General features: G+C 35.5%; 1 protein-coding gene across 1 annotated transcript; it reads left to right on the plus strand.

The window, feature by feature from the left end:
- Positions 1 to 21888: 21888 nt before the first annotated feature.
- Positions 21889 to 26138, plus strand: LOC122596018 (putative receptor-like protein kinase At4g00960). The gene is made up of 7 exons (XM_043768515.1): positions 21889 to 22732; positions 23955 to 24104; positions 24177 to 24301; positions 24399 to 24609; positions 24733 to 24970; positions 25413 to 25563; positions 25642 to 26138. Exons 1-7 carry the CDS (start codon positions 21919 to 21921, stop codon positions 26014 to 26016), a joined length of 2064 nt encoding a protein of 687 aa, XP_043624450.1. The 5' UTR covers positions 21889 to 21918; the 3' UTR covers positions 26017 to 26138.
- The last annotated feature ends 812 nt before the right edge of the window (positions 26139 to 26950 follow it).

Here is a 26950-nt window from a genome sequence, read left to right on the forward strand (position 1 = left end):
GCATAGGCTAAAAATAACCTTATAGCTTCAATCCTAGCAACTGGCGCAAAAGTTTCGTTATAGTCATATCCTTCTCGTTGTGCAAACCCCTGAACAACCAAACGTGCTTTATTTCTAGTAACGATTCCTTTTTTCATCTCGTTTGCATTTATATACCCAACGAGTTCCAATTGCTTCTTTACCTCCAGGCACATCTAATAACTCCAAAACTCCAAGTTTTTCAAATTGAGCTAATTCTTCTTGCATAGCTTCAACCCAACATGGATCTTGAAGTGCTGCCTTAACATTCTTAGGTTCTACTTATGAAATGAAACCAGAATATAAACACTCAGTTATCAATCCAGTGTCTTTCACTTCATAAAACAAACTAGTCAGATCTTTATTCAACTGATTTCTAGTTCGAACAGGTTCTGTAGCATTACCAAGAATATTTTCAACTGGATGATCCTTATTAATTCGATATTGAGGAACCGAATCAACATTCAGACTTTCTCCTAAATTTGTTCTAATCTGAAACTCAGGAGAGCTAAAATCATCTTCCGATTCTTTAGAAATAGGATCATCATCAGGTAGTGAAACTTTTGATGGAGTAAGTGGAATAGTGTTCTCCGGTTCATTATCATCTGAATCTAGTGTATTATTCTTGTCCTTACCACATTCATCAATATCAGTAGTAGACTAAACTTTGGTTGGAGTAGTATCGACATTTCGAGTAGGCGGAGATGTAGGAGTATTATCCATGTGATCTCATAAAATAATCACATCATCAACTGTCTCAGTATCTGAATAAGAATCAGGACCATGTAGTGAACTAAACACACTATCGTAATTACAGTTTTTTGCCACTTCCAGAATGAATAGCGGGCTTATGACTGACAATCTTGACATTTGTTCCCAAATCAACTTTGCCGGTCTGTTTATTGTAAACCCGTTGAATTGATGTTCCCGGTTTATAACCCATGAAAAATCCCTCTTCAACCTTTGAATCAAACTTTGACTGAGGTAGATACTTCAAGAAAGTACACGGTACACCAAATGGTTCAACATTCTGTAAATTCGGTTTCTTTTTATGTATAAGCTCATAACATGTCTTATTATGACGCTTAACTACAGTAACCCATTTAAAATATGACTAGCTGTATTCATTGCCTCCGCCCAAAACATAGTAGGAAGCCCTGATTCTGCAAGCATAGTTCTGGCTGTCTCGATTAGAGTCCTATTCTTTCTTTCAGCAACTCCATTCTGTTGTAGTTCATACGAAGAACTTTATTGATGTTGGATTCCCTTTGACAAACAAAAGACATCCATCACATTATTCTTGAATTCAGTTCCGTTGTCACTCCTGATTCTCTTAACACGAACTCCATAAATGCTTTCAGTTTCGACAAAGAAATTTATCAAAATCTGTGGAGTTTCATCTTTCGATTTAAGAAAGAATACCCGTGAGAATCTCGAGTAATCATCAGTAACCACCAAACAGTAATACATCCCACCGATACTTCTTACATTCACTGGACCAAATAAATCCATGTGAAGTAACTCGAAAGGATTGGCAATAGAGTTTTCTTGTTTCGGTTTATGTGCAGACTTTTGCTGTTTACCTTTCAGACAAGGTACACATTTGTCTTCCATTCCAAACCGTTTCATGGGAACACCTTCAACCAAACCATGTTTGACAATGTCATTCATCTTTCGGAAATTGATATGTCCCATTCTTCTATGCCATAATAAAGATTCAGATTCGTTTGCTTTCGATAACAAGCAAACAGACTCCTTTGGATCATCAACAGCTAACACAAGGCCATAGATGTCTCTCTTCCTAGGAGCTTTTAGCAGGATCCAGTCTTCAGGATTAACATATCCCGGTTTCAATATAAGTGCTTATTTCTCAGTAAAATGGACATTGTTTCCCTTGTCACAAATCTGAGAAACACTTAATAAATTATGTGCTAACTTTTCCACATAATTGACTTTCTCCAGCGTAATCTTCTCATTGACAACATCACCTTGGCCCGAGATGTTGCCGCCCTTGGGACCTGCGAAACTAACATACGAACCATTTACATCTTCATAATTGGACAAAACATTCTTGTCCCCTGTTATGTGCCGAGAGCATCCACTGTCAACAAACCAAAGACTGATAGGCTTCCTTGGCTCTCCCTACACATCAGACAATAAGATGGTTAGTTTCTGAATGGAACCCAAACCTTTTGAGGTTTAGGTTTTCTGAATTCATCTCTAATGATCAATTTGGTCCAATATCCATCGCTCTGTAAAGGAGCCTTGGATGAAGATAATGTCATTGACTGTTTCTTAGGTGAAGTGAAACGAGTCTTAGGAGGTGAATTCCTTGGTGAGTGAGTACCAAATCTACGTTGACTCCCTAATCGATCATAGAAATTAGACGAACTATTACTTCTAGAAGGAGGAGATCGATTTTGTTGAGCCATCTTCCTAGGTGAATAACTCTTTTGAGATGTACGAGAACGACTCGGACTTACACTACTAGAAGTAGTATTCTCTGAAGGTCCCTGTCGTTTTGGAGTCTTAGATCTATTGAAATTATTCCTTTGATTTGTAACTGCAGACTCACCATATGACACATTTTTAAGTAACTTAACATAATTTTGTGCATCTTTATTATCAGGATGTCCTTTTGCATACCTCTCATAATAATCTCTTTTATATGCACTCATAAATTGTGGTAAAGCTACTTGTTCAACTAATTTACCCTTCCTTTAGTATTATGAATATCACCAACATCCTTTGACTTGACTTGACTTGACTGTCATTCTTAGGATTCTTGACCTTCCTATTTGGACATTCAATAGCTATATGACTTTTCTCACGACAAGTATAACACTTCTTTGCTTGTTGTTTTCTAGATTGACCATATTCTATTTCAGGGATTGGTATACCATACTCCTTCATTTCATTTATGGTATCAAGCGTCTATATTGCTTCTTCCATAATTCTTGCTGGTTTAAAAGGAGCATAATGTCTATCCTTATATGGAATTTGTTCAGCTAACCATTCTTCTTTATTTTTCCACACACCAAACTTTATCAATTTTTGATTTAGGTTCAATCCTATTTATAGATACTTCTTTATCATAGAAAACTGTATCACAGTCTTTCAATGTGTAGTATACTAATTCATCTGGATTAAAATCTAATTTCATTTGTTGGTGATCTCTTTGTAGAAGTGAATCAAAATCTTTAGTTGCGTTATTTTCCTTCTTAAGAATAACATCTTCAGTAGTTAAAATAGTTAAATTTTCTTTCAATTTTAATACCTCATGTTTCAAATCTGACACCATTTTACAAACGTCAACTATAGAAAACAAAGAACAAGATACCTTCTGATCTACAGCCTTGCAATCTGCCATGTATGCAACAAAGTCTTCAGTTGTCATACCTTCAGGTATCACGAAATTCTTCATTTGTTCTTCAATGCTCTTCATAGAAATGTCATCAGCAGGACTCGATGAATCTTCCTTTTCTTCAGATGCTTTCACTGCTGTCACAGGTTCACTCTCAGATCTCACGGTCTCAGCAACATTACATACATTCTGCTTAACTATCTCAGATGCACTTTCTTCACTTGAGTATACAGCATAATCAATTGTTGTAGCTACCTCATCATATAATTTCACCATGTAGGCATGATTCGAGGTATCATTGGATTGTGTATCCCATTGATAAGTACCATCTGGATTCTGAACAACAACGACCTTTGACTCTGAAAATGGTGACGAAACTGGCTGTTGTGGAGTAGCAGGATATGTAATCATTGCTTGAGTTTTATGATTACTTGGAGTAATACCGCCTTGATTGTAATTTTGACGACCAGCAACGGTATTATCAATCCTCTTAGGTCGCTGACACTCTCTTGCAATACCTATAGGTCTCCCAGTCATCTAAGTGAATCTTCAGACCTTAATAGGGAGCATAGCTAGCTGCCATTGTAGATCCATTTATTCCAAGTTATCAGGATCTATCTGTTTGTAATCCTCATCAATTACTGCAGGATCAGTAATCTTTCCTCCGATAAACGCTTCATGAGCATTACAAAAGGCTGAGTAAACACTCATTCTACCTTCTGCAGAACTCATACTCATTAGCATAGAGTGAAAAGATTGTACATTGCTCTTGACATTCGTATGTGCATTGTCATAAGCAACATATCAAGCAATACCTTCAGCATCTACTATTGGTGTAGCTTCTGCACCACTTAGAAATGCATTATTCCCCGAGCTAGAACTTGCTAAATGAACAGACTTAGCATAATACAATGATGGATCTTGAGTGAAATCCGAGTGAGTATCTTTAATTCTTCTCTTCATATCTCTGTTCTTCAGCTTGGAAACTACCTTTACAAAGTCCCATGTATTATATTCCTGATCATCTTGAAGTTGATGAACATAATCAGTCCATGTCTTAGGTAATGAGTCCAAAAACTTATCGACTAGCTTTGAGGATAAACAACTTCAAAATAAGACAACTCAGTAGTCAAATGATTGAATCGAATAATAATCTCGTCAAGAGATTCTCCTTTCAGTCCATTGAAGGCTTCATACTAGCGCTTTAGAAGTTTGATACGATTCTTCTTCAAGGTTACATCGCCCTCACAATATCTTTCAAGAGCGTCCCATAAGTCCTTTGAAGTAGTGTATTTTTTGAACAAATGTACACTATCTTGAGGTAAGGCCATAGTAAGAGTGGACAAGGCCTTTCCCTCAATTGCGTATCTTTTTCATTCTTCAATCGGCATATCAGCATAAGTATACCTACCGATCACTCCATTCTTCTCATACGAAGGCCAATCAAAACCTTGAGTTATCACAAGCCACATTTCCATGTCAGTGAGACGAATGTAGTCTTCAAAACGTCTCTTCCACATCCAATAGTTTTCCATACGGAACAACTTTGGAGGTGTGTTTCCATGACCCACCTCGTGATCGTGCATGATCATTTGGCTGATAAGTATGGCATTAGGACAGTTTGCGGCAGCTGGTATAGTTGTCATTTCGAATCTTTTGAAAATCAAATCAAACGAAATAGTAAGGAGTTCGAATGTTGCAAAGTCACATGAAGTACACGTGACACGAAGGACACGAAGTCACACTAAATACACGTGACACGAGGTACTGAGACACGAATTCACACGAGTTACACGTGACACACGAAGTCACACGCGGCACACGTGACACGAACTGACGGCTAACGTAAGCAATACACGAAGTTCACCTCGTGCTGATGTAAGCATGAAGTGACACGAAGAAGAGCACGAAAATACCTTTAAACACGAATTTCGAATCGAATTTGCAAACAATAGCAAATCAAACGATCTTACACCTTCTGGTAATCAACCTTAGGGCTCTGATACCACTTGTAAGGTACCCTATTGTTGCGTAGATCGTAATAAGATGTGATTTGTTATGTCAAGAGTGCGGAATCCTCTTGAGATAACTAGATTGCTATTGCCTTTTGCTGATTAATGAGCAATTAATCAACCTAAGGAGATGCACAAGGCTTGTGGTTCGTGTAGGAGATCACACGAAGGAACAATTAACCTTAATTCAAACGTAAACAGATATAATATTGAAGTTCAAACATAATCATTAAATATCAACACAAGTTCTTATTTAAATGATTACAAACATAGTTTCTAAAACATAAACGATAATCAAATCTATGTTGCGATTGTCACAACGAATCTGCATCTACATAAACCTCTTTTTATCCAATGGTTTGGTGAACAAATCTGCAAGTTGATAGTCATTTCCCACAAAGTAGAGCTCGATGTCACCTTTCTCAATAAGATCTTTGAGAAAATGATATCTAACATCAATATGCTTTGATCGAGAGTGGTTTACTGAGTTGACTGCAATAGCAATGGCACTCTGAGAGTCACAATAGATAGGGATATGATCATATTTCAGACCATAATCAGTTAGTTGCGTCTTCATCCATAACACTTGAGCACAAAAACTAGCCGCAACCACATATTCAGCTTCACCCGTTGATAGTGACACACAATTCTGTTTCTTGGAAGACCAACTCACAATTTTATCACCTAAAAATTGTAAAGTACCGGAAGTGCTCTTGCGATCAAGCTTACAACCTGCATGATCTGCATCTGAATAAGCAGTTAGATTGAATCCAGTATCCCTAGGATACCTGAGACCTAAATTGGGTGTACCCTTCAGATAACGAAAGATTAGTTTCACAGCTTGATAATGTAAATTGTAAGGTACCCTATTGTTGTGTGGATCGTAATAAAATGTGATTCGTTATGTCAAGAGTGTGGAATCCTCTTGAGATAACTAGATTGCTATTGCCTTCCGTCAATTAATGAGCAATTAACCATCCCAAGGAGATGCACAAGGCTTGTGGTTCGTGTAGAAGATCACACGAAGGAACAATTAACCTTAATTCATAGATTTACGAAGCAATTAAACGATTCACTAAGATTAACCTAATCCGTAGATTAGGTCTTGTATTTATACTAGTTATGTATTGGATCGTGTGGGCTTAGGCCTTAATCGAAGATTAGGCCCAAAACAATAAACCAATCGACCTGCCTCGTGCTGACGTCAGCACGAGGTTGTTCCTTCATACTGATGACGTCAGCACGAGGTTGTTCCTTCGAAGATTTGGCTCTTTGTTTAGCTTTGTTTAGCTCGTACATAACATCCAATCATCGTTCAAGTGTTCTACGACACTTATAAACCTTGATTTTATGTTCTTGTACCTGCAAAACAATATATAACACACAAACACAATACAAAACATAAACAGATATAATATTGAAGTTCAAACGTAATCATTAAATATCAACACAAGTTCTTATTTAAATGATTACAAACATAGTTCCTAAAACATAAACGATAATTAAATCTATGTTGCGATTGTCACAACGAATCTGCATCTACATAAATCAGTTGGAGCAGCTTGATACCTAGCACACATACATGTTACAAACATTATATCTGGCCGAGATGCTGTTAGATATAACAACGAACCAATCATACTTCGATATCTCTTTTGGTCAAATGGTTTCCCATTTTTATCAGCATTTATGTTTGTTCGAGCAGCCATTGGGGTAGAAATTGAAGAACATGAAGTCATATCAAACTTTTTCAACATGTCATTTATGTATTTACCTTGTGATATAAAAATACAATTTGGTAATTGTTTAATTTGAAGACCCAAAAAGTAGTTCATTTCCCCAATCATGCTCATTTCAAAATGATTAATGTAACATCCCAAACTTTTTATTTAACGGTTGACTTGAGTCGTTAAGTCAAGGTAACATGTCCGTTACGTCCATGTTAAATTTAGAGCTTATATGTAGTTAATGTGTTATGCGTGTGAGACTTGAATGTCTTATTGATTGACGTAGTAATGTGTTCAAGATGTAGTTATATGCCTTTAGAGGTGTTCAAAGTGTTTATTGAGTTGTATATAGTTCATATAGGTGTTTAGGGCTAATAATGTGACGTTTGGAAGCTTAGGGACGGGTTTTGACATAGGGTGAAAGTCAAAAACGGGATTAGGGTCAAAGAGCAGGTCTTTAGCTTCTAATATCCTTTTCTCTTTGAGCCCTAACCATTCCCCATTGCCATAATCAATTCCTTGTTCGATTTCATCTTCGTTTGGTTGATTCGAGAGTGTTTTGATCAAGTTTTTGTATCCTCATTGTAATCTCCAGGTATTCAAGGTATAATAACATTGATTTTTATGTCATTTCAATCATATAATCAGATCCATAACTAGTCTAGGTTATTAGAAGATCAATTGATGTCAAAAACGTGTGTTTTGATCAATTTGGTAACCTAAAACGTTTAATTATGTGATGCAAATCAAGTAAGGATTAATCAATGATTTCATTGCATCATTATCGTCTTAAAATGGTGAATTTTGAGGTACAAAAGTCGTTCATAAGGTTTGGGGTCGTTTGGGGTGTGTTTGGTTAAGTTTTGGAGGTTAAACAATGAGTTTTGTGCAGAACCAGGACTAGCTGCGGCGCAGCTACTAAGCTGCGGCGCAACTGGAAACCAGTGACACATAGCTGCGACGCAACTTGGTAGTTGCGACGCAATAGCGACGGAATTTTCAAATGGCCATAACTTTTGAACCGTAACTCCGTTTTTGACAAATAAGATATCCACGGAATCGTGAGAGAGTCTACTTTCTAATGGAAATGTTTTTGAAAGATGATTGTAATGTCAAGTTTCCAGAAAGGTCAATTTAGTGAGTGTATCCTGAGTTTCGTCGAGTTATGTAAGCTTTAAAGTATTAATCGAATGTCCGATGCATCAAGCATTGTCATGAGTCATGTTTATAGGTATTTAGACGTGAGTCATGACCTTAAGTGAGTGGGTATTTATTAGCTCATTATGTCGTTTAATGATTATAGGTAGTCGGAATACTTGCAAAGCTCGGTAACTTACGTTATCATTTCTTGTGCACTCCATTGAGGTAAGATACACTACTTTGACACGCTGAGGGTTCAACAAAAATATAGTTTTCATATAATAACTTCCCCTAATGATATCTCGGTTGCTTATGGGTATTCGGGATTATACGGGAGGTGATATGGGCTATGTAGATGCATATAAAAGCCTGAAATGCTACCCCAATGATACGTATTGCTATGAGATGTTATGTATGCTTAATAGATGATATGATATGAAATGATGTACGATCTAAGATGATAAATGTTATGCAATGTTGTAATGATATACGATATGCAATGATATACGATATGCAATGATATATGACGATGTACGCTATGAAATGTGATGTATGAGGATGATATGTGAAATGTGCATGATTACATGGCTTGTTCATCTAGTTCACTAGACTTGTTAAGTTGCCATGACACGTGCACGTTTAAGGGCCCAAACGTAATGATGTATATGTGATGATTGTTTAGGTTGTGTAAACACCTAAACTATATGTGATGTGAAATCGAGCTCGTAATTTGATGTGAAAGTGTTAAGCTTAACCCGTACTTGCCCTTGCCCGGTGAGTGCGTATATGGTTGCTTGGGTGGCTCCTTGCAACATAATTACGTGGTTTGAGTACCTCCGGGTGGCGTGATTAACCACTAATGTCTTTGAACATACGGATTACTCCTGGATTGGCTTGCCATTCCTTAACGACATTGATGCACTACTGAATGGTGGTTCATCTAGTCGGGTGCGACTTATGTCACACTTAACGAGATGCATATGTTATATGAGATGCGTGACTTTTGTCACAATTATAAAGATGTTCAAATGTGATATGTGATGATACAAAAGATGACTAGGCACATTTAGGATGACCCATCCTAATATGAATGATGTTGATGATATGATATGTAAGTGTGATGATATGTTTGGGGATATGTGCCTTAACGAATTAATATGACTTTTATATAATGTTTTAAATGGACAAACGTTTCATAACTTATGTGTTATCTTACTTAGCTAATTCGTTAGCTAACACTTGCTCTTTTAAAATGTGTTGTGCCCTCAGGTCCAACAATAGTGAGCAGGTAGATGTGAGAAGATGTGAGGCATGGGTAGACGATCTTGAAGCTGGTTATAGTTTACCCATAGTGGCTGCTCGCATTAGACATTTGCTTATTGTTTAGATAATAATGACTTGTATTGATTATGTGCTCGGTTGTCTAATATTAGGCAACCGATGGATTTCCATTTAGACTTATTTTGATGATATGGCTAGTAACACCATTTAATGAATAAACCAAACAGATTTTACTGGTTTGGACTTTTAAAGTTAATTCCGCTTCTTTTAACGCCGTTAGGCAAAAGTTTTTGGAAATCCTTATTCTTAAATGTGGGTGTTACAAGTTGGTATCAGAGAAATGGTTTAAGTGAACCAAGGACTATAGGTATGCCATAGGAATTGGACTTAAACCGATAAGGAACAATGTAGGCTTAAGTAGATATGCTTAGCCTTTGAGATGAAATGCCTTAGGACGGGTTTGGGATGAGTGAGAACGTAGGATTAAGGCTTTATGTTCTTTGATATGTTTTTATGTGTATACTCCTGTTTGTGTAGCCCTTATTCCTCTGTTTCTCGCGCTCCCCGTCGCCAACTATTCTATTGCTATGAAAGACGTTATGTGAAGGGTAAGGTGCTAATGCTTTATTTGAATTTGATAAGTGTGCTTCATATTACACGGGCTATTGTTGAGATGCACAAAACTTGAAGGATTTTGTGAAAAGAAGATGATACACAAATGTGGGAACGAACGCACGTGTGAAAGGATACAATTACAATTATGGTCCGAAACATAGCTGCAGGCGTATCATGACGAGAGCGTGTTTGTATGACCATGCTTGTGTTGACTGGTGTACAAAGTAATGAAATGGGAGAGAGTTTTATGGATTATACCCCTATTTGTCAAGAGTAAATATCGTGTTACAACTTTAGTGGTGTTGATGCTTCAAGTGTATGGAAATGGATGAAGATAGATGGAAAGTGATAGCCGAATGAAATGTTTATGATGAATAATGATGTACATGAAGTTGAACGAAGTGATTGGTAGTCAATGTAGTTGAGTCTACTAGTTAAAGGACACGGATTTGAAGTTTGAAAATAAAGTTGATGCTGGTTACTTGAAGGATTATAAGTAGGTGATGCATAGAAGGGTTACCGGGCACACGTATGAAAGGATATAGTTACAATTCCGGTCGCGAACGTAATTGTAAATGTATCCCGAAATGTGTGTGTTTGTGAGATTGTGTCTATGTTGATCCGAATGAGGTAAAGATGAGAATGTTGGAATCACAGAAAGGCATCATGTTTAACCGCGGGAGGTGTAGACACGTATGAATGGAATGAAGAATGACGAAGTTAACACTACGGTTGATTGGACTTTTAACCATGAAGCTCTTCAATTCTATGAACACTATAATATGATGTGAAGCCACCTTCGAGCTGTGAAGGGTTGAAGTCGTGCTAGAGTGTAAGGAAAAACGTTTAGCTTTTGTTTCGAACTAGCTTTCCGGGTTATCGATAGTATGCGGCACATGTTTTGACCTGTTTTGGATTCGCGACTCGTTAAACTTGATTTCTCTACGGGACGATATATGACGATTGGGACGAGTATCTACAGGTGGAGATTCTTCCGTATATTGCACGGATGTAAGGGCAATGTTGAGATCCTATAATAGTTATTTGTTAAAGTATACGAAGTAGAAGTACTCAAGAGTATTTGGTTCCGAAGTGATCATGTCTCTCACCTGTGTGATTAACCATTTAAGGCGAACATTATACTTCTAAAGTCGAGGTTACACGTAGTTTTGAGACGTTCTAATAAAGTTCTCAATTTTGTTTTGATCGTGAGGTCGAACCTTCAATCGATGTGTGACCAGTACTACTTCCATGCAAGTGCACCTTCTGTTTTTGCCCTCCTTTATAGGAAGAAGTTAAAGTTTTCGATTGTGAGATGTATTTCTTTCTATAAAATGGATTTATAGTTTTGCTATCAACTGATAAAGGTGAAAGTTCCACTAATGCTATGTCTAACCTCATCATGACCCTGTTGAGTTTCTCAAAGTACCTCCATGTTAACGACTGGTCTTTGCCATGTCATGAACTTAAGGAATAAAATTTAGAGTTTTCTTTAGATCAATCGATGCATGTATTCGATCCATTAATCATCCTCCCAGGTATATATATCAAAGTCTTTGCTGAAAATCAGTCAATTCCATCCATATATTTCGTCCATACCTGGACTTGTTGAGTTTTAATTGATAGGGGACGATTTGTTGCTAGATTTGACGATTTTGGGTCATTCAGTGATTGTTATTGCAATCAATATGTATCTTGAGATCCCTACAGGTATGAAGTTGCTTCCAAAGTCATTTTAAATGTTCAAATGGAACCAATATATGGTTCACATCTGGTCTTAAGTCTTGTATGGATTCGATTACGTTTGTGAGTCGATTTAGGTCAATCGGGCGTCAAATCAGATGTAGAAGGAGTATAATGAATCTGTGGCTCAATTGATGATTTCATAATGATAACCAGGTCATAATTTTATGTGTGTGAGCTGTAAAGGTCGTTGTGGCATGCTTGAAAGGTTGATGGCGGAAATGGTTTGCAAAACAAAGAGTTTATTGGTATGAAAATTCAGTAATATTGCAAGAATGATATCTTCCTTATATGAACGATTTAGAAGTTGAATCTTACCTTTCTGGAAACCCCTATGTGTCCCCTAAATTTGATATGAACAAAGTTTCTTGTGATTTTGCCCAGAGATATGCGAAAAACGTCGATTTCCAGAAGTGGTCAGGTTTCTAACGAATTCTGCAGACTTGCCTTGCAAATGTCACAACTTATGCATTAGATCTCTTCGAGAGCTAAAACTAGCATTTTTGAAAAGTTCTTTGAGTCTGATACATTTGTTAAGAACTGAGTTTTGTCTAATTTGGTCATCTTATGACCTAAAAGTTGTACTTAAGGAGGTTTATGAACCATGGTAACGTGCTTACTTGGATGCCATCTGAAACGTGATATGACCTATTGTGATACGACGTGTTGTAAATCTTTTATGTGAACGTGTGATGGGGCTAGAAGCCTAGACAGGACGCCGAAAGTTTTGCTACAAAAGTAATTATTTAATGATCCCTTAACGAAAGTGAGGAGGCGCGTCATTTATGGACTAAGAGACCAAGTTGAGTGAAAGTTAAAGGTAATGATATGAACGACTGGTAAACTAGTTGTCCAAGAATGTTTGTTCCCTGGTGAACTATTGAACCGTTTCATTGGACATGAAAGAAAATATGTATGTTAAATAAGTTCTCTTAAAGTGTGAAAGCTAATTGTTGAATGCTTCAAATCGGGACGAGCGTTATGTAAACAATTTTAAGATATGTTTTGGCAAAGTATGAAGCGAATGGTGAACTCAAATGGTGTCTATCACTCTTAGTTTGATTGGGAAAGAGAATGAATGACCTAGAAACTTAGGCAAAAATCATATGATTGTGCGATGGTGCATCGAGATCTATTGTGGTGTTCGTATGCAACCATAGTTATGCCATGTGCATTGGATGTCACTACATGATACGATATGTTATTGAAAGAATAAATATGCAGCCAAAGATCATGAATATAATAGTTCATGAAGTTGGAACCGTTAAAGAAGAGTTCGGAGTAGCTCAAAACTGACTGAAGGTTTCGTGATGAGCAAAGAAAGCTTGTAATAAACAAAGTGGAAATTATGGTCTAACCATAAGACTTTATGGAGGGATATGTTATGTAGTAAAAGTTGGTGAGTCGACCCTTTGCTCAAATGAATCGTGTGAGTTATAGTAGCAGGTTAATGAGGATATGTGTCAAAAGTTCTTAATCGACAAATGAATAGCCTTCGCCGAATGTAATGGGTGTACTATTTATGAAGGTTAAAGAAATCCGGTGGTTACTTGGTTTGATTTAAAGATTGAGCCAAAAAGATAATGAAACGGTCGAAATGTAAAATGAAAGTAAAAAAAAGACTATGTGAGACACTAAATGAGTTTGGCTATGCTAAGTTAAAGTACAACTCAAGGAAATCCTGAAATGATATGATAAAGTGAGGGATGCGGATAAGTCATTTATTTATGAGTGGCGAAATGATTCTGAGGACAGAATCCTCTTAAGGGGGAGGTAATTGTAACATCCCAAACTTTTATTTAACGGTTGACTTGAGTCGTTAAGTCAAGGTAACATGTCCGTTACGTCCATGTTAAATTTAGAGCTTATATGTAGTTAATGTGTTATGCGTGTGAGACTTGAATGTCTTATTGATTGACGTAGTAATGTGTTCAAGATGTAGTTATATGCCTTTAGAGGTGTTCAAAGTGTTTATTGAGTTGTATATAGTTCATATAGGTGTTTAGGGCTAATAATGTGACGTTTGGAAGCTTAGGGACGGGTTTTGACATAGGGTGAAAGTCAAAAACGGGATTAGGGTCAAAGAGCAGGTCTTTAGCTTCTAATATCCTTTTCTCTTTGAGCCCTAACCATTCCCCATTGCCATAATCAATTCCTTGTTCGATTTCATCTTCGTTTGGTTGATTCGAGAGTGTTTTGATCAAGTTTTTGTATCCTCATTGTAATCTCCAGGTATTCAAGGTATAATAACATTGATTTTTATGTCATTTCAATCATATAATCAGATCCATAACTAGTCTAGGTTATTAGAAGATCAATTGATGTCAAAAACGTGTGTTTTGATCAATTTGGTAACCTAAAACGTTTAATTATGTGATGCAAATCAAGTAAGGATTAATCAATGATTTCATTGCATCATTATCGTCTTAAAATGGTGAATTTTGAGGTACAAAAGTCGTTCATAAGGTTTGGGGTCGTTTGGGGTGTGTTTGGTTAAGTTTTGGAGGTTAAACAATGAGTTTTGTGCAGAACCAGGACTAGCTGCGGCGCAGCTACTAAGCTGCGGCGCAACTGGAAACCAGTGACACATAGCTGCGACGCAACTTGGTAGTTGCGACGCAATAGCGACGGAATTTTCAAATGGCCATAACTTTTGAACCGTAACTCCGTTTTTGACAAATAAGATATCCACGGAATCGTGAGAGAGTCTACTTTCTAATGGAAATGTTTTTGAAAGATGATTGTAATGTCAAGTTTCCAGAAAGGTCAATTTAGTGAGTGTATCCTGAGTTTCGTCGAGTTATGTAAGCTTTAAAGTATTAATCGAATGTCCGATGCATCAAGCATTGTCATGAGTCATGTTTATAGGTATTTAGACGTGAGTCATGACCTTAAGTGAGTGGGTATTTATTAGCTCATTATGTCGTTTAATGATTATAGGTAGTCGGAATACTTGCAAAGCTCGGTAACTTACGTTATCATTTCTTGTGCACTCCATTGAGGTAAGATACACTACTTTGACACGCTGAGGGTTCAACAAAAATATAGTTTTCATATAATAACTTCCCCTAATGATATCTCGGTTGCTTATGGGTATTCGGGATTATACGGGAGGTGATATGGGCTATGTAGATGCATATAAAAGCCTGAAATGCTACCCCAATGATACGTATTGCTATGAGATGTTATGTATGCTTAATAGATGATATGATATGAAATGATGTACGATCTAAGATGATAAATGTTATGCAATGTTGTAATGATATACGATATGCAATGATATACGATATGCAATGATATATGACGATGTACGCTATGAAATGTGATGTATGAGGATGATATGTGAAATGTGCATGATTACATGGCTTGTTCATCTAGTTCACTAGACTTGTTAAGTTGCCATGACACGTGCACGTTTAAGGGCCCAAACGTAATGATGTATATGTGATGATTGTTTAGGTTGTGTAAACACCTAAACTATATGTGATGTGAAATCGAGCTCGTAAATTTGATGTGAAAGTGTTAAGCTTAACCCGTACTTGCCCTTGCCCGGTGAGTGCGTATATGGTTGCTTGGGTGGCTCCTTGCAACATAATTACGTGGTTTGAGTACCTCCGGGTGGCGTGATTAACCACTAATGTCTTTGAACATACGGATTACTCCTGGATTGGCTTGCCATTCCTTAACGACATTGATGCACTACTGAATGGTGGTTCATCTAGTCGGGTGCGACTTATGTCACACTTAACGAGATGCATATGTTATATGAGATGCGTGACTTTTGTCACAATTATAAAGATGTTCAAATGTGATATGTGATGATACAAAAGATGACTAGGCACATTTAGGATGACCCATCCTAATATGAATGATGTTGATGATATGATATGTAAGTGTGATGATATGTTTGGGGATATGTGCCTTAACGAATTAATATGACTTTTATATAATGTTTTAAATGGACAAACGTTTCATAACTTATGTGTTATCTTACTTAGCTAATTCGTTAGCTAACACTTGCTCTTTTAAAATGTGTTGTGCCCTCAGGTCCAACAATAGTGAGCAGGTAGATGTGAGAAGATGTGAGGCATGGGTAGACGATCTTGAAGCTGGTTATAGTTTACCCATAGTGGCTGCTCGCATTAGACATTTGCTTATTGTTTAGATAATAATGACTTGTATTGATTATGTGCTCGGTTGTCTAATATTAGGCAACCGATGGATTTCCATTTAGACTTATTTTGATGATATGGCTAGTAACACCATTTAATGAATAAACCAAACAGATTTTACTGGTTTGGACTTTTAAAGTTAATTCCGCTTCTTTTAACGCCGTTAGGCAAAAGTTTTTGGAAATCCTTATTCTTAAATGTTGGGTGTTACAATTAACCATAAGAGATGAAAAGTTTCGGCAAAATGTTTGACTGGTTGACCCAAAGATAATGTCATCAACATATATTTGGACAAGAAGAACATGTTTACCTTGTTTGCGAATGAACAGGGTAGGGTCAATTGTGCCTTTGGTAAAGCCACCTCTTAGCAAAAAAGTAATTAAGGAATCATACCATGTGCGAGGTGCTTGCTTAAGACCGTAGAGAGTCTTGTCTAACCTGTACACATGGTTTGGCCTTTTAGGATCAACAAAACCTTCAGGTTGTTCAACGTAAACTTCTTCTTTGAGGTCACCATTCAAGAAAGTAGTCTTCACATCCATTTGAAACACAGTAAAGTTTCGGAATGCGGCATATGCTAAGAAAATTCGACTGGACTCCATTCTTGCAACTGGAGCAAAAGTTTCATCGAAGTCAACACCAGGTTGTTGGCAATAACCCTTTGCAACAAGTCGAGCTTTTATCCTTACTACCACTCCATTCTCATCCTTTTTATTCTTGAAAATCCACTTTGTTCCAATTGGATCATCTTTTCTCGGATTTAGAGCTAATCTCCATACTTTCAGTCTTTCAAACTGTGCGAGTTCTTCTTGCATAGCCTTAACCTACTCTGGATCATGAAGAGCTTCAGAGACAGTTTTGGGTTCGATGTTGCTGAGAGAAAGTGCAACAAGACACTCGTTTACTGAAGTACGAGTAGTTACTCTGGCTTGTGGATCTCCAATTATTTGATCAGTAGGATGATCTTTCAGCATACGTGACCATTTGCGATCATGAGGAAGATGATCTCATTGTTGAATATCAACATCGTCATCATTAAAACTTGAGTTTTGTTGAGAGATGGAATCATAGCTTGGTAGAACTGCTTCCTCATAGGATGGATGATCAAAGTCAAGTGGCACATACACATTTGGAGTGTTCAATGGATTTGTTGTCTGAGTAAAGCGAGTAGGTTGTTCTTGAACATTCACTTGAGAAGAATTATCAGGAGAGGATGGTGAAGAAGAGTCATCAGAAGAGGATGAAGAACTACTACTAGAAGATGAAGCATCTTGCTCAGAAGAACTTGATGATGATTCATGATTGTTGTCAAGAACAGAATCATTGGTCTGAGTTTGTTCAATGATGACTTGAGGTTCTTTATCATGAATCGGTTTGGAATTGTAGAATTCTTCAAAAAGAATATCTAATTCATCACTCGTTGGAGTTGGAAACTTCTTGAACTTAGAAGCTAAGGTAGAAGTCCTTGTTGAAGTACTTGAAGCACTTGGATCATCATTTGTTGGTAGCAAACTTTCTTGCTCAAAGATCATGCCCGACATCTCATCAAACCAAACATTCATTGTTTCTTGAATTGTGTTTGTTAGGCGATTGTATATTCGATAGGCAATTGATGTTTTGGAATAACCAACAAAATATCCTTCATCACCTTTCTTCTCGAATTTTCCAAGATTCTCCCAATCATTCAAAGTGTAACAAACACACCCAAATATGTGAAAATAGTTGATGTTGGGTTTTCGTTTGTTAATAACCTCATAAGGAGTCTTTTTGAAACGCTGATTGATGATAGACCGATTCTGAGTGTGACAAGCAGCGTCAACAGCTTCAGCCCACATATTAGATGGCAACTTAGAATAAGCAAGCATTGTCCTTGCTGCTTCCACTAGCGTTCGATTTCTCCTTTCGACGACACCGTTTTGTTGTAGTGTACGAACAACTGAAAATTGGTGAGTAATGCCCTTGGATTTACAAAACTCATCAAATACAACATTTTTGAACTCAGTTCCGTTATCCGAACGGATGTAACGAACTGGAAGTTGAATATTTACTTAAGTAGAAGTGATGAAATCAATCAAAACTTGAGTTGTTTCATCTTTGGATGCAAGAAATTTGACCCAAGTATATCTTGAATAATCATCAACAATACCCAAGATGTATTTCTTCCCATTTCGGCTTTGTACTTTCATCGGCCCATAAAGATCCAAGTGAAGCAAATGAAGAGGTGCTAATGAGTTTGGAGATTTCTTTGGTTTATGGGAAGCTCGCTTAATCTTCCCAACAGCACAAGAAGGACAAACATGCTCACTTTCATACTTATAGTCCGGCAAGCCTTCAACAAGTTGCTTGTTGACCAAAGTATTGATGGTTTGAAAATTTAGATGAGAAAGCCTTCTATGCCATAACCAAGAATTCTTTGACATAGCCTTTGAAATGAGACAAATATTATCGGTTGGTTGGTTATCATCGAGATTGACGGTAAAAAGATTATCATCGCGGTCACCGCAAAGAATGTCAACTCCATCTGGAGTTTGGACTTTGCAAAGAGATTGTCAAAAAAGAACTTGAAGATTGTTATCACATAATTGTCTAACACTGAACAAGTTATGACTTAACCCTTCAACATAGTGAACTTTCTTGATGACAATTTCATTGCGTTCAATGTCTCCATAACCTAAGATGAAAAATGGACAGAATAACCTTTCCTAAAGTCAGGAAATAAAGAACAAATATCGGTTTTGGAGTAAACCAGGTATTAAACAGGCAAACTAACACAAACACCCAACAACTCAACTCACAACAAATATCGATTTTGGTAAAAGATGTACTAATACCGGTTTTCACGAAGATACGTGAACAGAATAATGGCTTAGAATATGAGTTAATTATGAACTATTACTGGTTTTGAGGTAAACCAAGTAATAATAAAGATAAAGAAAATTAATGCACGAAATTTTTAACTAATACCGTTATTTGTGAAATGCTTCACTAATACCGATTTTCGGAAAAAAGGTTGAAGATTATGACGAGTTGGAAAAACAGATAAATATGTTAACAAATACCGGTTTTGGTGTAAACCAGGTAATTTAGGTAAGAAAACCGGTATGAAAGCCGGTAATAGAACAAATATTAAACCAAACGAAAGCCAGTATTACAACTGTTATTCTTGAGATCGAAAACCGATATGAAAACCGGTATTCAGACCAGTAGGTTAATAATTCGATTTTAAGACATTTCGTTTGGAGTTATGATTTGAAATTTTTTATGTGATGTTATCAGAAGGTAAATGATAGATTAATACTAAAATGGTGATAACTTTAACATGATTAATGGGTAAAATATGAGATTTTCATGAAAATGGGAAAAACACAAAATAGCACAAAAATGAACAAAATCAATCCATGGATCTTTCACACATTGTGATTTTGCTCTGATACCAAGTATAAAATATGCTAATTGTGTAGTGAACTTTTTAAATGTGAAATGGAAAGTAGGTAAATAGAAGGAAAGTAGGTAAATGAAAATGATATAATTATTGGCAAAAAGTTAATTCATTAGATAATGGAGGGGTTTATTTAGGCAACTAATTTGCACTAAATACAAGTAAGTCCTTGACTAATTACAATACAGGCCTCCATCTAAACATAGTTAATTGCAAGGACATGGCTATTTCATAAATACAAAACATGCTCTAACTAATAATTTGAAGTTAACAAAATGCATTTTTTGTCCATGTAATATTACATCAATTGCAATTTCGGTCCAAACATTTTATAAAGTGGCAATTTTTGTGCCATAAGTCCGACTTTATAGCAATTTTAGTCCAAAACTAACTTTCCGATCAACATCCTCCGTTAGTGAAACCATGTGCCAAACATGTAATGATTAGTTTCGTCCATTTAATTCTCATTGGACCAGTTTTGAAAAAAAAACAAGAACTCTTTCTCCCACCCACCCCTTTACTCTTCATTCATGTATTTATCACCATTATTATCAAAAAACAAATTTTTTTCTTAATCTTTCAAACAATATATAAAAAGAGATCATTATTAACATTTTTATTTTCTTTTTTTTTTTCCCAAATCTTAAATACTAACAACTTATTTAGAAAAAATCTAGCCCATTAATCCAGATAAAATCATCATATCACCAATAAAAATTCAAAATTTCATATCTATACTCTCTTATAAAGCAAATTAGCTTTAAGTCATTAAGTAAGTCTAAAATTTTCCTTACCTTAATATATCTTTCTATGCCCACCTCTACAGTTGGACTAAACTACCCCAAATCTATCTCATTCTTAAAACAAAATTCTGCCGCAATGTGCGGGTACCATGCTCGTATATACAAACATAATCAAGATTCAATAACAATTATTTATTAATTGCAATTTTCAACTTCTTAGTTCAGTTTTTTTTTTTTTGAAACTTAACTTCTTAGTTCAGTTTTTTAATTGCAATTTTCAACTTCTTAGTTCAGTTAACAGAATAAAAAAAATCATTTAATGTAAATTGTATATATAGGCAAACAATGCAAATAATCTGACGGTGTCACGGGCTCACGGCCACATTGAAATTTCGTTGTTTGCAAAAATTCTAAACTCCTTTATCCATTTCTATAATTTCATTTCTTTATTATAAACCAACATTCATAGATCTCTCTCTATTTATACATTGTCCGTACATACATTCCACCATCTCCAATCATACTCCATCTCCCGCCGTCATCAAACCACCACCGTCACCGCAGCAGCTGCTATTGTTGTTTTTGTTACCGACAACCCACCATCTACAATCTGTTTATGTACAAAGGTTTGATGATTTAGTCATATCCATACGATATATTTATACATCAGATCTATATTATTAAGAAGAAAAAAGAGGCAATGACAATGGGGATTTTGTGGAGTTTGTCTTTGTATATGAAGATTATGAAAAGAAAAATAAGAGTAATGAAGTCATTTGAATTAAATAAGAAAAGAAAAAGAGGCAATGACAATGGATGTTGTTTAAGATGATGATGTTGAAGATGATGAAGACAGATCCAGATATGGAAAAATAAGAAAATGGTTGGTGTGTTTGAAATTGGATAGATTGATGGTGATTGTAGGGTTGAGAGCAGAGGAGATAAACATAATCTAATTAATTGCAATAATGGTCCATGTATGTTTGAAATGACGAAACTACCCATCACATGTTTGGCACATGGCTTCATTAACGGAGGATATTGGACGGAAAGTTAGTTTTGGACCAAAAATGCCAAAATGTTCGACTTATGGCACTAAAATTACCACTTTGCAAATGTTTGGACAAGATTGCAATTAATATGATATCACATATTCACAGGTACCAGAAATGTATTTCGTTCATGACTTTATATTGGATAGTATTTCTAATTGTGTTATCTTCTGTCTCTTATTTATATTCTTCTTTTGCTCATAAAAAATAAAAAGGAAAAGTGAGTATGAGGCTGTTATGCATTCAATTTAGGTGAAAAATCCCTCACATACTAATATTTTAATATTTTAAATAAATACATGCCCCATGATTTTTACCTTTCAAGAAAAGGTATGTGAGGAGTTTTTCACCCAACTTGGGTGCCTAACAGCCTCATATTCCCTTCCCAAAATAAAATTAGAACAGACATTAATATTAATATTCAATACAAATCCTTAAAAACGAAGTGGACATGAAATGTTATGTGCTGTTCTTTCTTCATGTACATTAATTTTCTTTGCATACTTTTCTTCTGACTCAGTCAATACTCGATAAAGATGGTTTTCTATATATATATGCCCCAATTCTTAAAGTCACAACCAACTTATCCTCAATCATCTACCACAGCCAAAAATGCTAAAACTACTCATATGGTCCTCTTTTATTTCCATATATGTAGTCAATAAAACCACCTTAGCTCAACCCAACTTCCTTTCCTATTTCTGCGAAAATGCGTCAAACTATACATCCAACAGCACGTACAGAAGAAATCTAGACACGACCCTCTCAGGCCTACCAAGTACCAACTCCGGTTTCGGATTCTTTAACCTGTCCAGCGGTCAAGGAATTAACGATACAGTAAATTCGGTCGCCCTATGTCGAGGCGACATCAATTCAACTGAGTGTCAAAGTTGCCTAAATAACTCCATAGTTAAATTACGAAGTATATGTCCTAACCAAAAGGAGGCTATAGGTTACTATGACAATTGCCTTGTGAAATATTCAAACCAACCGATATTGCAACAAACTAGATTCAAGTTTTATGTGTATCTAGCTAATAACCAAAATTCGAGTGATATCAGTCGGTTCAATGATGCTCTTAGACCATTACTAACGGACTTGCGAGAGAAAGCTGCGAATGGTGGTCCGTTACTGAAATTTGCAACTGGGAACACGAGTGGACCGGGTTTTTCGAATATTTATGCGCTTGTTCAGTGTACTCCTGACTTGTCCGAATTTGATTGTAATTCTTGCTTGGAGGATTCAATTAATCAGATATCGACATTTTTTAATGGGAAAGTTGGAGGGAGAATTCTTAAGCCTATGTGTAATTTTAGGTATGAGAACTATCGGTTTTTTAATCAGAGTGCTTTAGTTATCCCGTCACCGCCACCACCACCAGTTTCACAACCGTCTCCACCGCGTCAACCACCGTTATCACCACCAGGTACAACTGTATGTTTATGTAATTTTAGCCTTGTGTTTAATACATATGGAGATATGATATAACCAAATGTAACACTAAGTTTTAATGAACACTATAGTTCGACATCTACTAATTAAGGAATTTAGTAATATATCAGGGTTGCTAAGTAGTAAATGTAAATTCATATAATAGTTGCCGATGAAAACCCTATGTCCGTATGTAATACTCGTAAATCGTAATAGTTTAATTACATTCAAACATAATATAGAAAATAAGTTTTGAAGATTTTATGGCCCATCTAGCACGTCTGGTTAACAGTTTAATAATTTATTCGAATAGAATATAAAATTCCGTTTACTTTTACCATATATAAAGAAAAAGTCCATCCACTTACGTCCTTGTCAATGAAATTTAAGTATTGAATAGACAAACTCACAAAAATAAGATCGTAAGTGGACATAATCACATATGACCTTTAAAACAAGCATTTAATATTTTGTTTATAATTGATAATTGATATATTTAAATTTAATTATTTATTGCTCCTTTTTTTTATACTTAGTAGGGCTATTTTTCTATTTCTTTTTATTATTATGTTATGTTAATTATTACTATATCATTGAAGCATATCCATCATTATAAAATGTATGTCTCTAATTAAGGGCGAATGATTAAAAGTTTATATAACTTACTTAAGGATATATGATTAGAAGTAATGTAATAATATATAATAATGTTTGTGTAGTTAGAAAAATTTACGAGATTAATTTTAAAGATGTGTGCGAGTTTAAAAAGATATATATAATGTAGCAGATTCATAGCGGAATAACTGACTAAAGTCATCTCTAGTATCGGAGATAGACTTAACTTCGTACTTTTTAAATATCTAATTAGTCAATAAAATTTAAAATATATTTTTATTATATCATCAATTACTTTGTGTTACGGAAAAACAATTAATAAAAAAAATTTTTGTAGTTTTAATGAGCAAAGACAAAATAGAAAGTTAAATTACGAGAGCCCAAAGTATTTATACGAGTACATGGAAATAAAACATTAAAACAACAACCAATTCCATTTCATTATTTTGGTTGCATTTTTCTATTATATATGAAAGCCTAGAATAGATTGAGGCTAAAATTATTGTTGATTCCTTTAGAAAGTTATTCTTGAATTGAGGAATTTTTTAAACTTAGAGTAAATGCTATATCAATCATTAGCAAATTTTTCAATCTTTTTGTAGGAAATAACAATGATACGGCACGGGTGGTAACAATCGTAGTCGTTACTGTGGCAGTCGTAGCTGTCATAATATGCTCTTTCCTCTGTATTTTTATTAGATCAAGGAAGAAGAAGCCAACTCCCCAGCCTATGCCGAATGAAAGTATTCAAAGTAAGTAGTTCCGAGTTTGAAAATCCAGATTCATAATAGACCAGCCATTAGTTTACGTTTTCAATCAACTAGGTGAAAGTATGGATATTGGCACAGCTGAATCTTTACAATACCGTTTTGGTACAATTAAAGAAGCAACCAATGATTTTTCTGACGAAAATAAGCTTGGACGAGGTGGATTTGGAGCCGTTTACAGAGTATGAGCAAATTGAAATGGCTAGTTAAATTTTGGAATTGGAAAGCTTGATAGGTCTTTAACACTGATAGATGCTTTTAATTTATATCAATATACAGGGTACTCTGAGAGATGGACAGGATATAGCAGTAAAGAGACTAGCAAGGGATTCTGGTCAAGGAGATGTAGAATTCAAGAATGAGGTTTTGCTAGTTGCGAAGCTTCAACATCGTAATTTGGTTAGGCTACTTGGTTTCAGCATAGAAGGAAGCGAACGACTTCTCATCTACGAGTTCTTGCCAAATGCCAGTCTTGATCAATTTATATTTGGTAAATTCTTGAAAGTTCTTGCTATATTAATTAGTTAACAATGTTTCACCAATTAACACGTTGCAAATGATGCTTTATTTAGTGGGTATTGTTACTAACATTCCGATCATGATGGTGATATAGATCCAACTAAACGTAAACTTCTTGCTTGGGATAGACGATACAACATCATTAAAGGGATTGCTAAAGGGCTATTATACCTTCACGAAGATTCCCGTTTAAAGATAATTCATCGTGATATGAAAGCTAGTAACGTTTTGCTAGATTCCGAAATGAACCCTAAAATTGCAGATTTTGGCATGGCAAGATTGTTTAAGCCAGAGGAAACTCAAGGTGACACGAGTCGGATTGTTGGAACCTAGTAAGTACACTTTAATAAACTAATTTCATTACGAAGACATTAATATATAGAAGTTATGTTATACATTGTAAGCAATAAACAAAACTTCTCGATTGGGGATGAAACAGTCGTGGATAAAATGTGTGCTGGTTATCCTTATCGAAATACCGATTTACTCGTGCCTTCTTAAATTTCAATGTGACTTTTTCTTAAATTTATACGCGCAATACAGTTAAAAAAAATCAAAAGAATTTTACATAGATTGAAATCATTGAATACTACAATTAGCAATATGTATATCGTAATCAAAAGCTGTTTTTATTAGCTGTTCTTGCAATAAGTGGTTTTTAATTAATAGCATAATACATGATCACCAAATTGTATGCAAGTTTATTTCAAAATAACTAAAGATGTGTATGGAGTGTAAGTGCTAACTATTTGCGCATGTTCTGCCCTCTAATAGTGGGTATATGGCACCAGAATATGCTATGCACGGCCAATTCTCGGTAAAATCAGATGTTTTTAGCTTTGGAGTGTTACTACTAGAGATGGTATCTGGTCAAAAAAACCAATGTTTTCAGAGTGGAGAGTGCATTGAAGACCTTCTTAGCTTTGTAAGTTCCAAACTTCTACACCTACTACAATACTCTGTTTTTATTGTATTTATAACAAAATTGTTAAATCTCTTTTAGGCATGGAAAAGCTGGAAAAATGGGACGACATCAGATATGATCGATCCCATATTGAAAACTGGAACGGGTTCATTGCGTGACATCATTAGAAGTATTCATATCGGGTTGTTATGCGTTCAAGAAAATGTTAATGACAGACCAACCATGGCTTCCGTTGTTCTAATGCTTAATAGCTTATCTATCACACTTCCGATGCCATCTGAGCCTGCGTTTTTCATGCATAGTAACATTGATCCCGAAATGCCACTCTTTCGGGAATATAGTTCTTCAACGGAGAGCAGTGGTTTAGAAAAATCCAAAATATCAAAATCAAGATCAAGGTCATCTCAATTCTCCGTAAATGATGTTTCAATATCCGATTTTGTTCCTAGATAAGTATTGTGCATGACATATGCTGTGGTATACTCCACTCTTTAAGTATCCGTTAAGAACTTGGATTTAATTCTACAGCTTAATGTTGCTTGTTTGGAATTAATTAAGATACACATTTGGACGTACACATGGTATCCTAGTTGTATGTTTCATTTTCCTATTTTACTTTCTTTTAAGTAGTTATTAGGTGTTTATATTTATAGTATCATGCACTCCTACTAACTTAATTATGGTTTCTTGAGAAATACCACACTTATGGTTGACAAGTCTGAAGTCTTCAACAAAAATTCATCTAAGTCAATTATCTTCTTTGGTGCAAACTCTATCCTACAATAGAAATTAATTGTAAGAAACTAATGTAGTTTTGAATTGAGCCAATTGTAAGAAACTACGTTATGTATAAATTGTCATAGTGATAGATATATATGTCAAAATTTATTTATTATTGTAGTGATAGATATATATATGTCAAAATTGATGATGTTGACTTGTGGTTAAATATTGGTCATATTTGACTTGTGCTATACCATGATTGACCAAAGAAGTTAAACCAGCTGGACCCACTACCCACATCGGCTTAAAAGTGCGCATCTAGTCATTTCATAAAAATTGAGTCGTGAATTCAAAAACTGAGTTGCGAATTTAAAGCTGACTTGCGTAAAGCGAAATCCGGATCTGAATTATGCAAATTCAAAATTCGATCTGCGTTTTCGAAAAATGTGTTGCAAACGTATATTTAGACGAACACAAAGAACAAAATATAAGTTCAATAAGAAATTTATTATTATTATTATTATTATTATTATTATTATTATTATTATTAGTATTATTATTGAAAGATGTGAATCATTTACTCGCAACAGGGGATTTAGCTTACATTGTCTTAACTGGGTCTACACTAGGGAATTCCCTCACTTTCAATACTTAGTAGGAAAAG

The sequence above is a fragment of the Erigeron canadensis genome, chromosome 4, assembly GCF_010389155.1.
Source record: "Erigeron canadensis isolate Cc75 chromosome 4, C_canadensis_v1, whole genome shotgun sequence".
NCBI lineage: Eukaryota > Viridiplantae > Streptophyta > Magnoliopsida > Asterales > Asteraceae > Erigeron > Erigeron canadensis.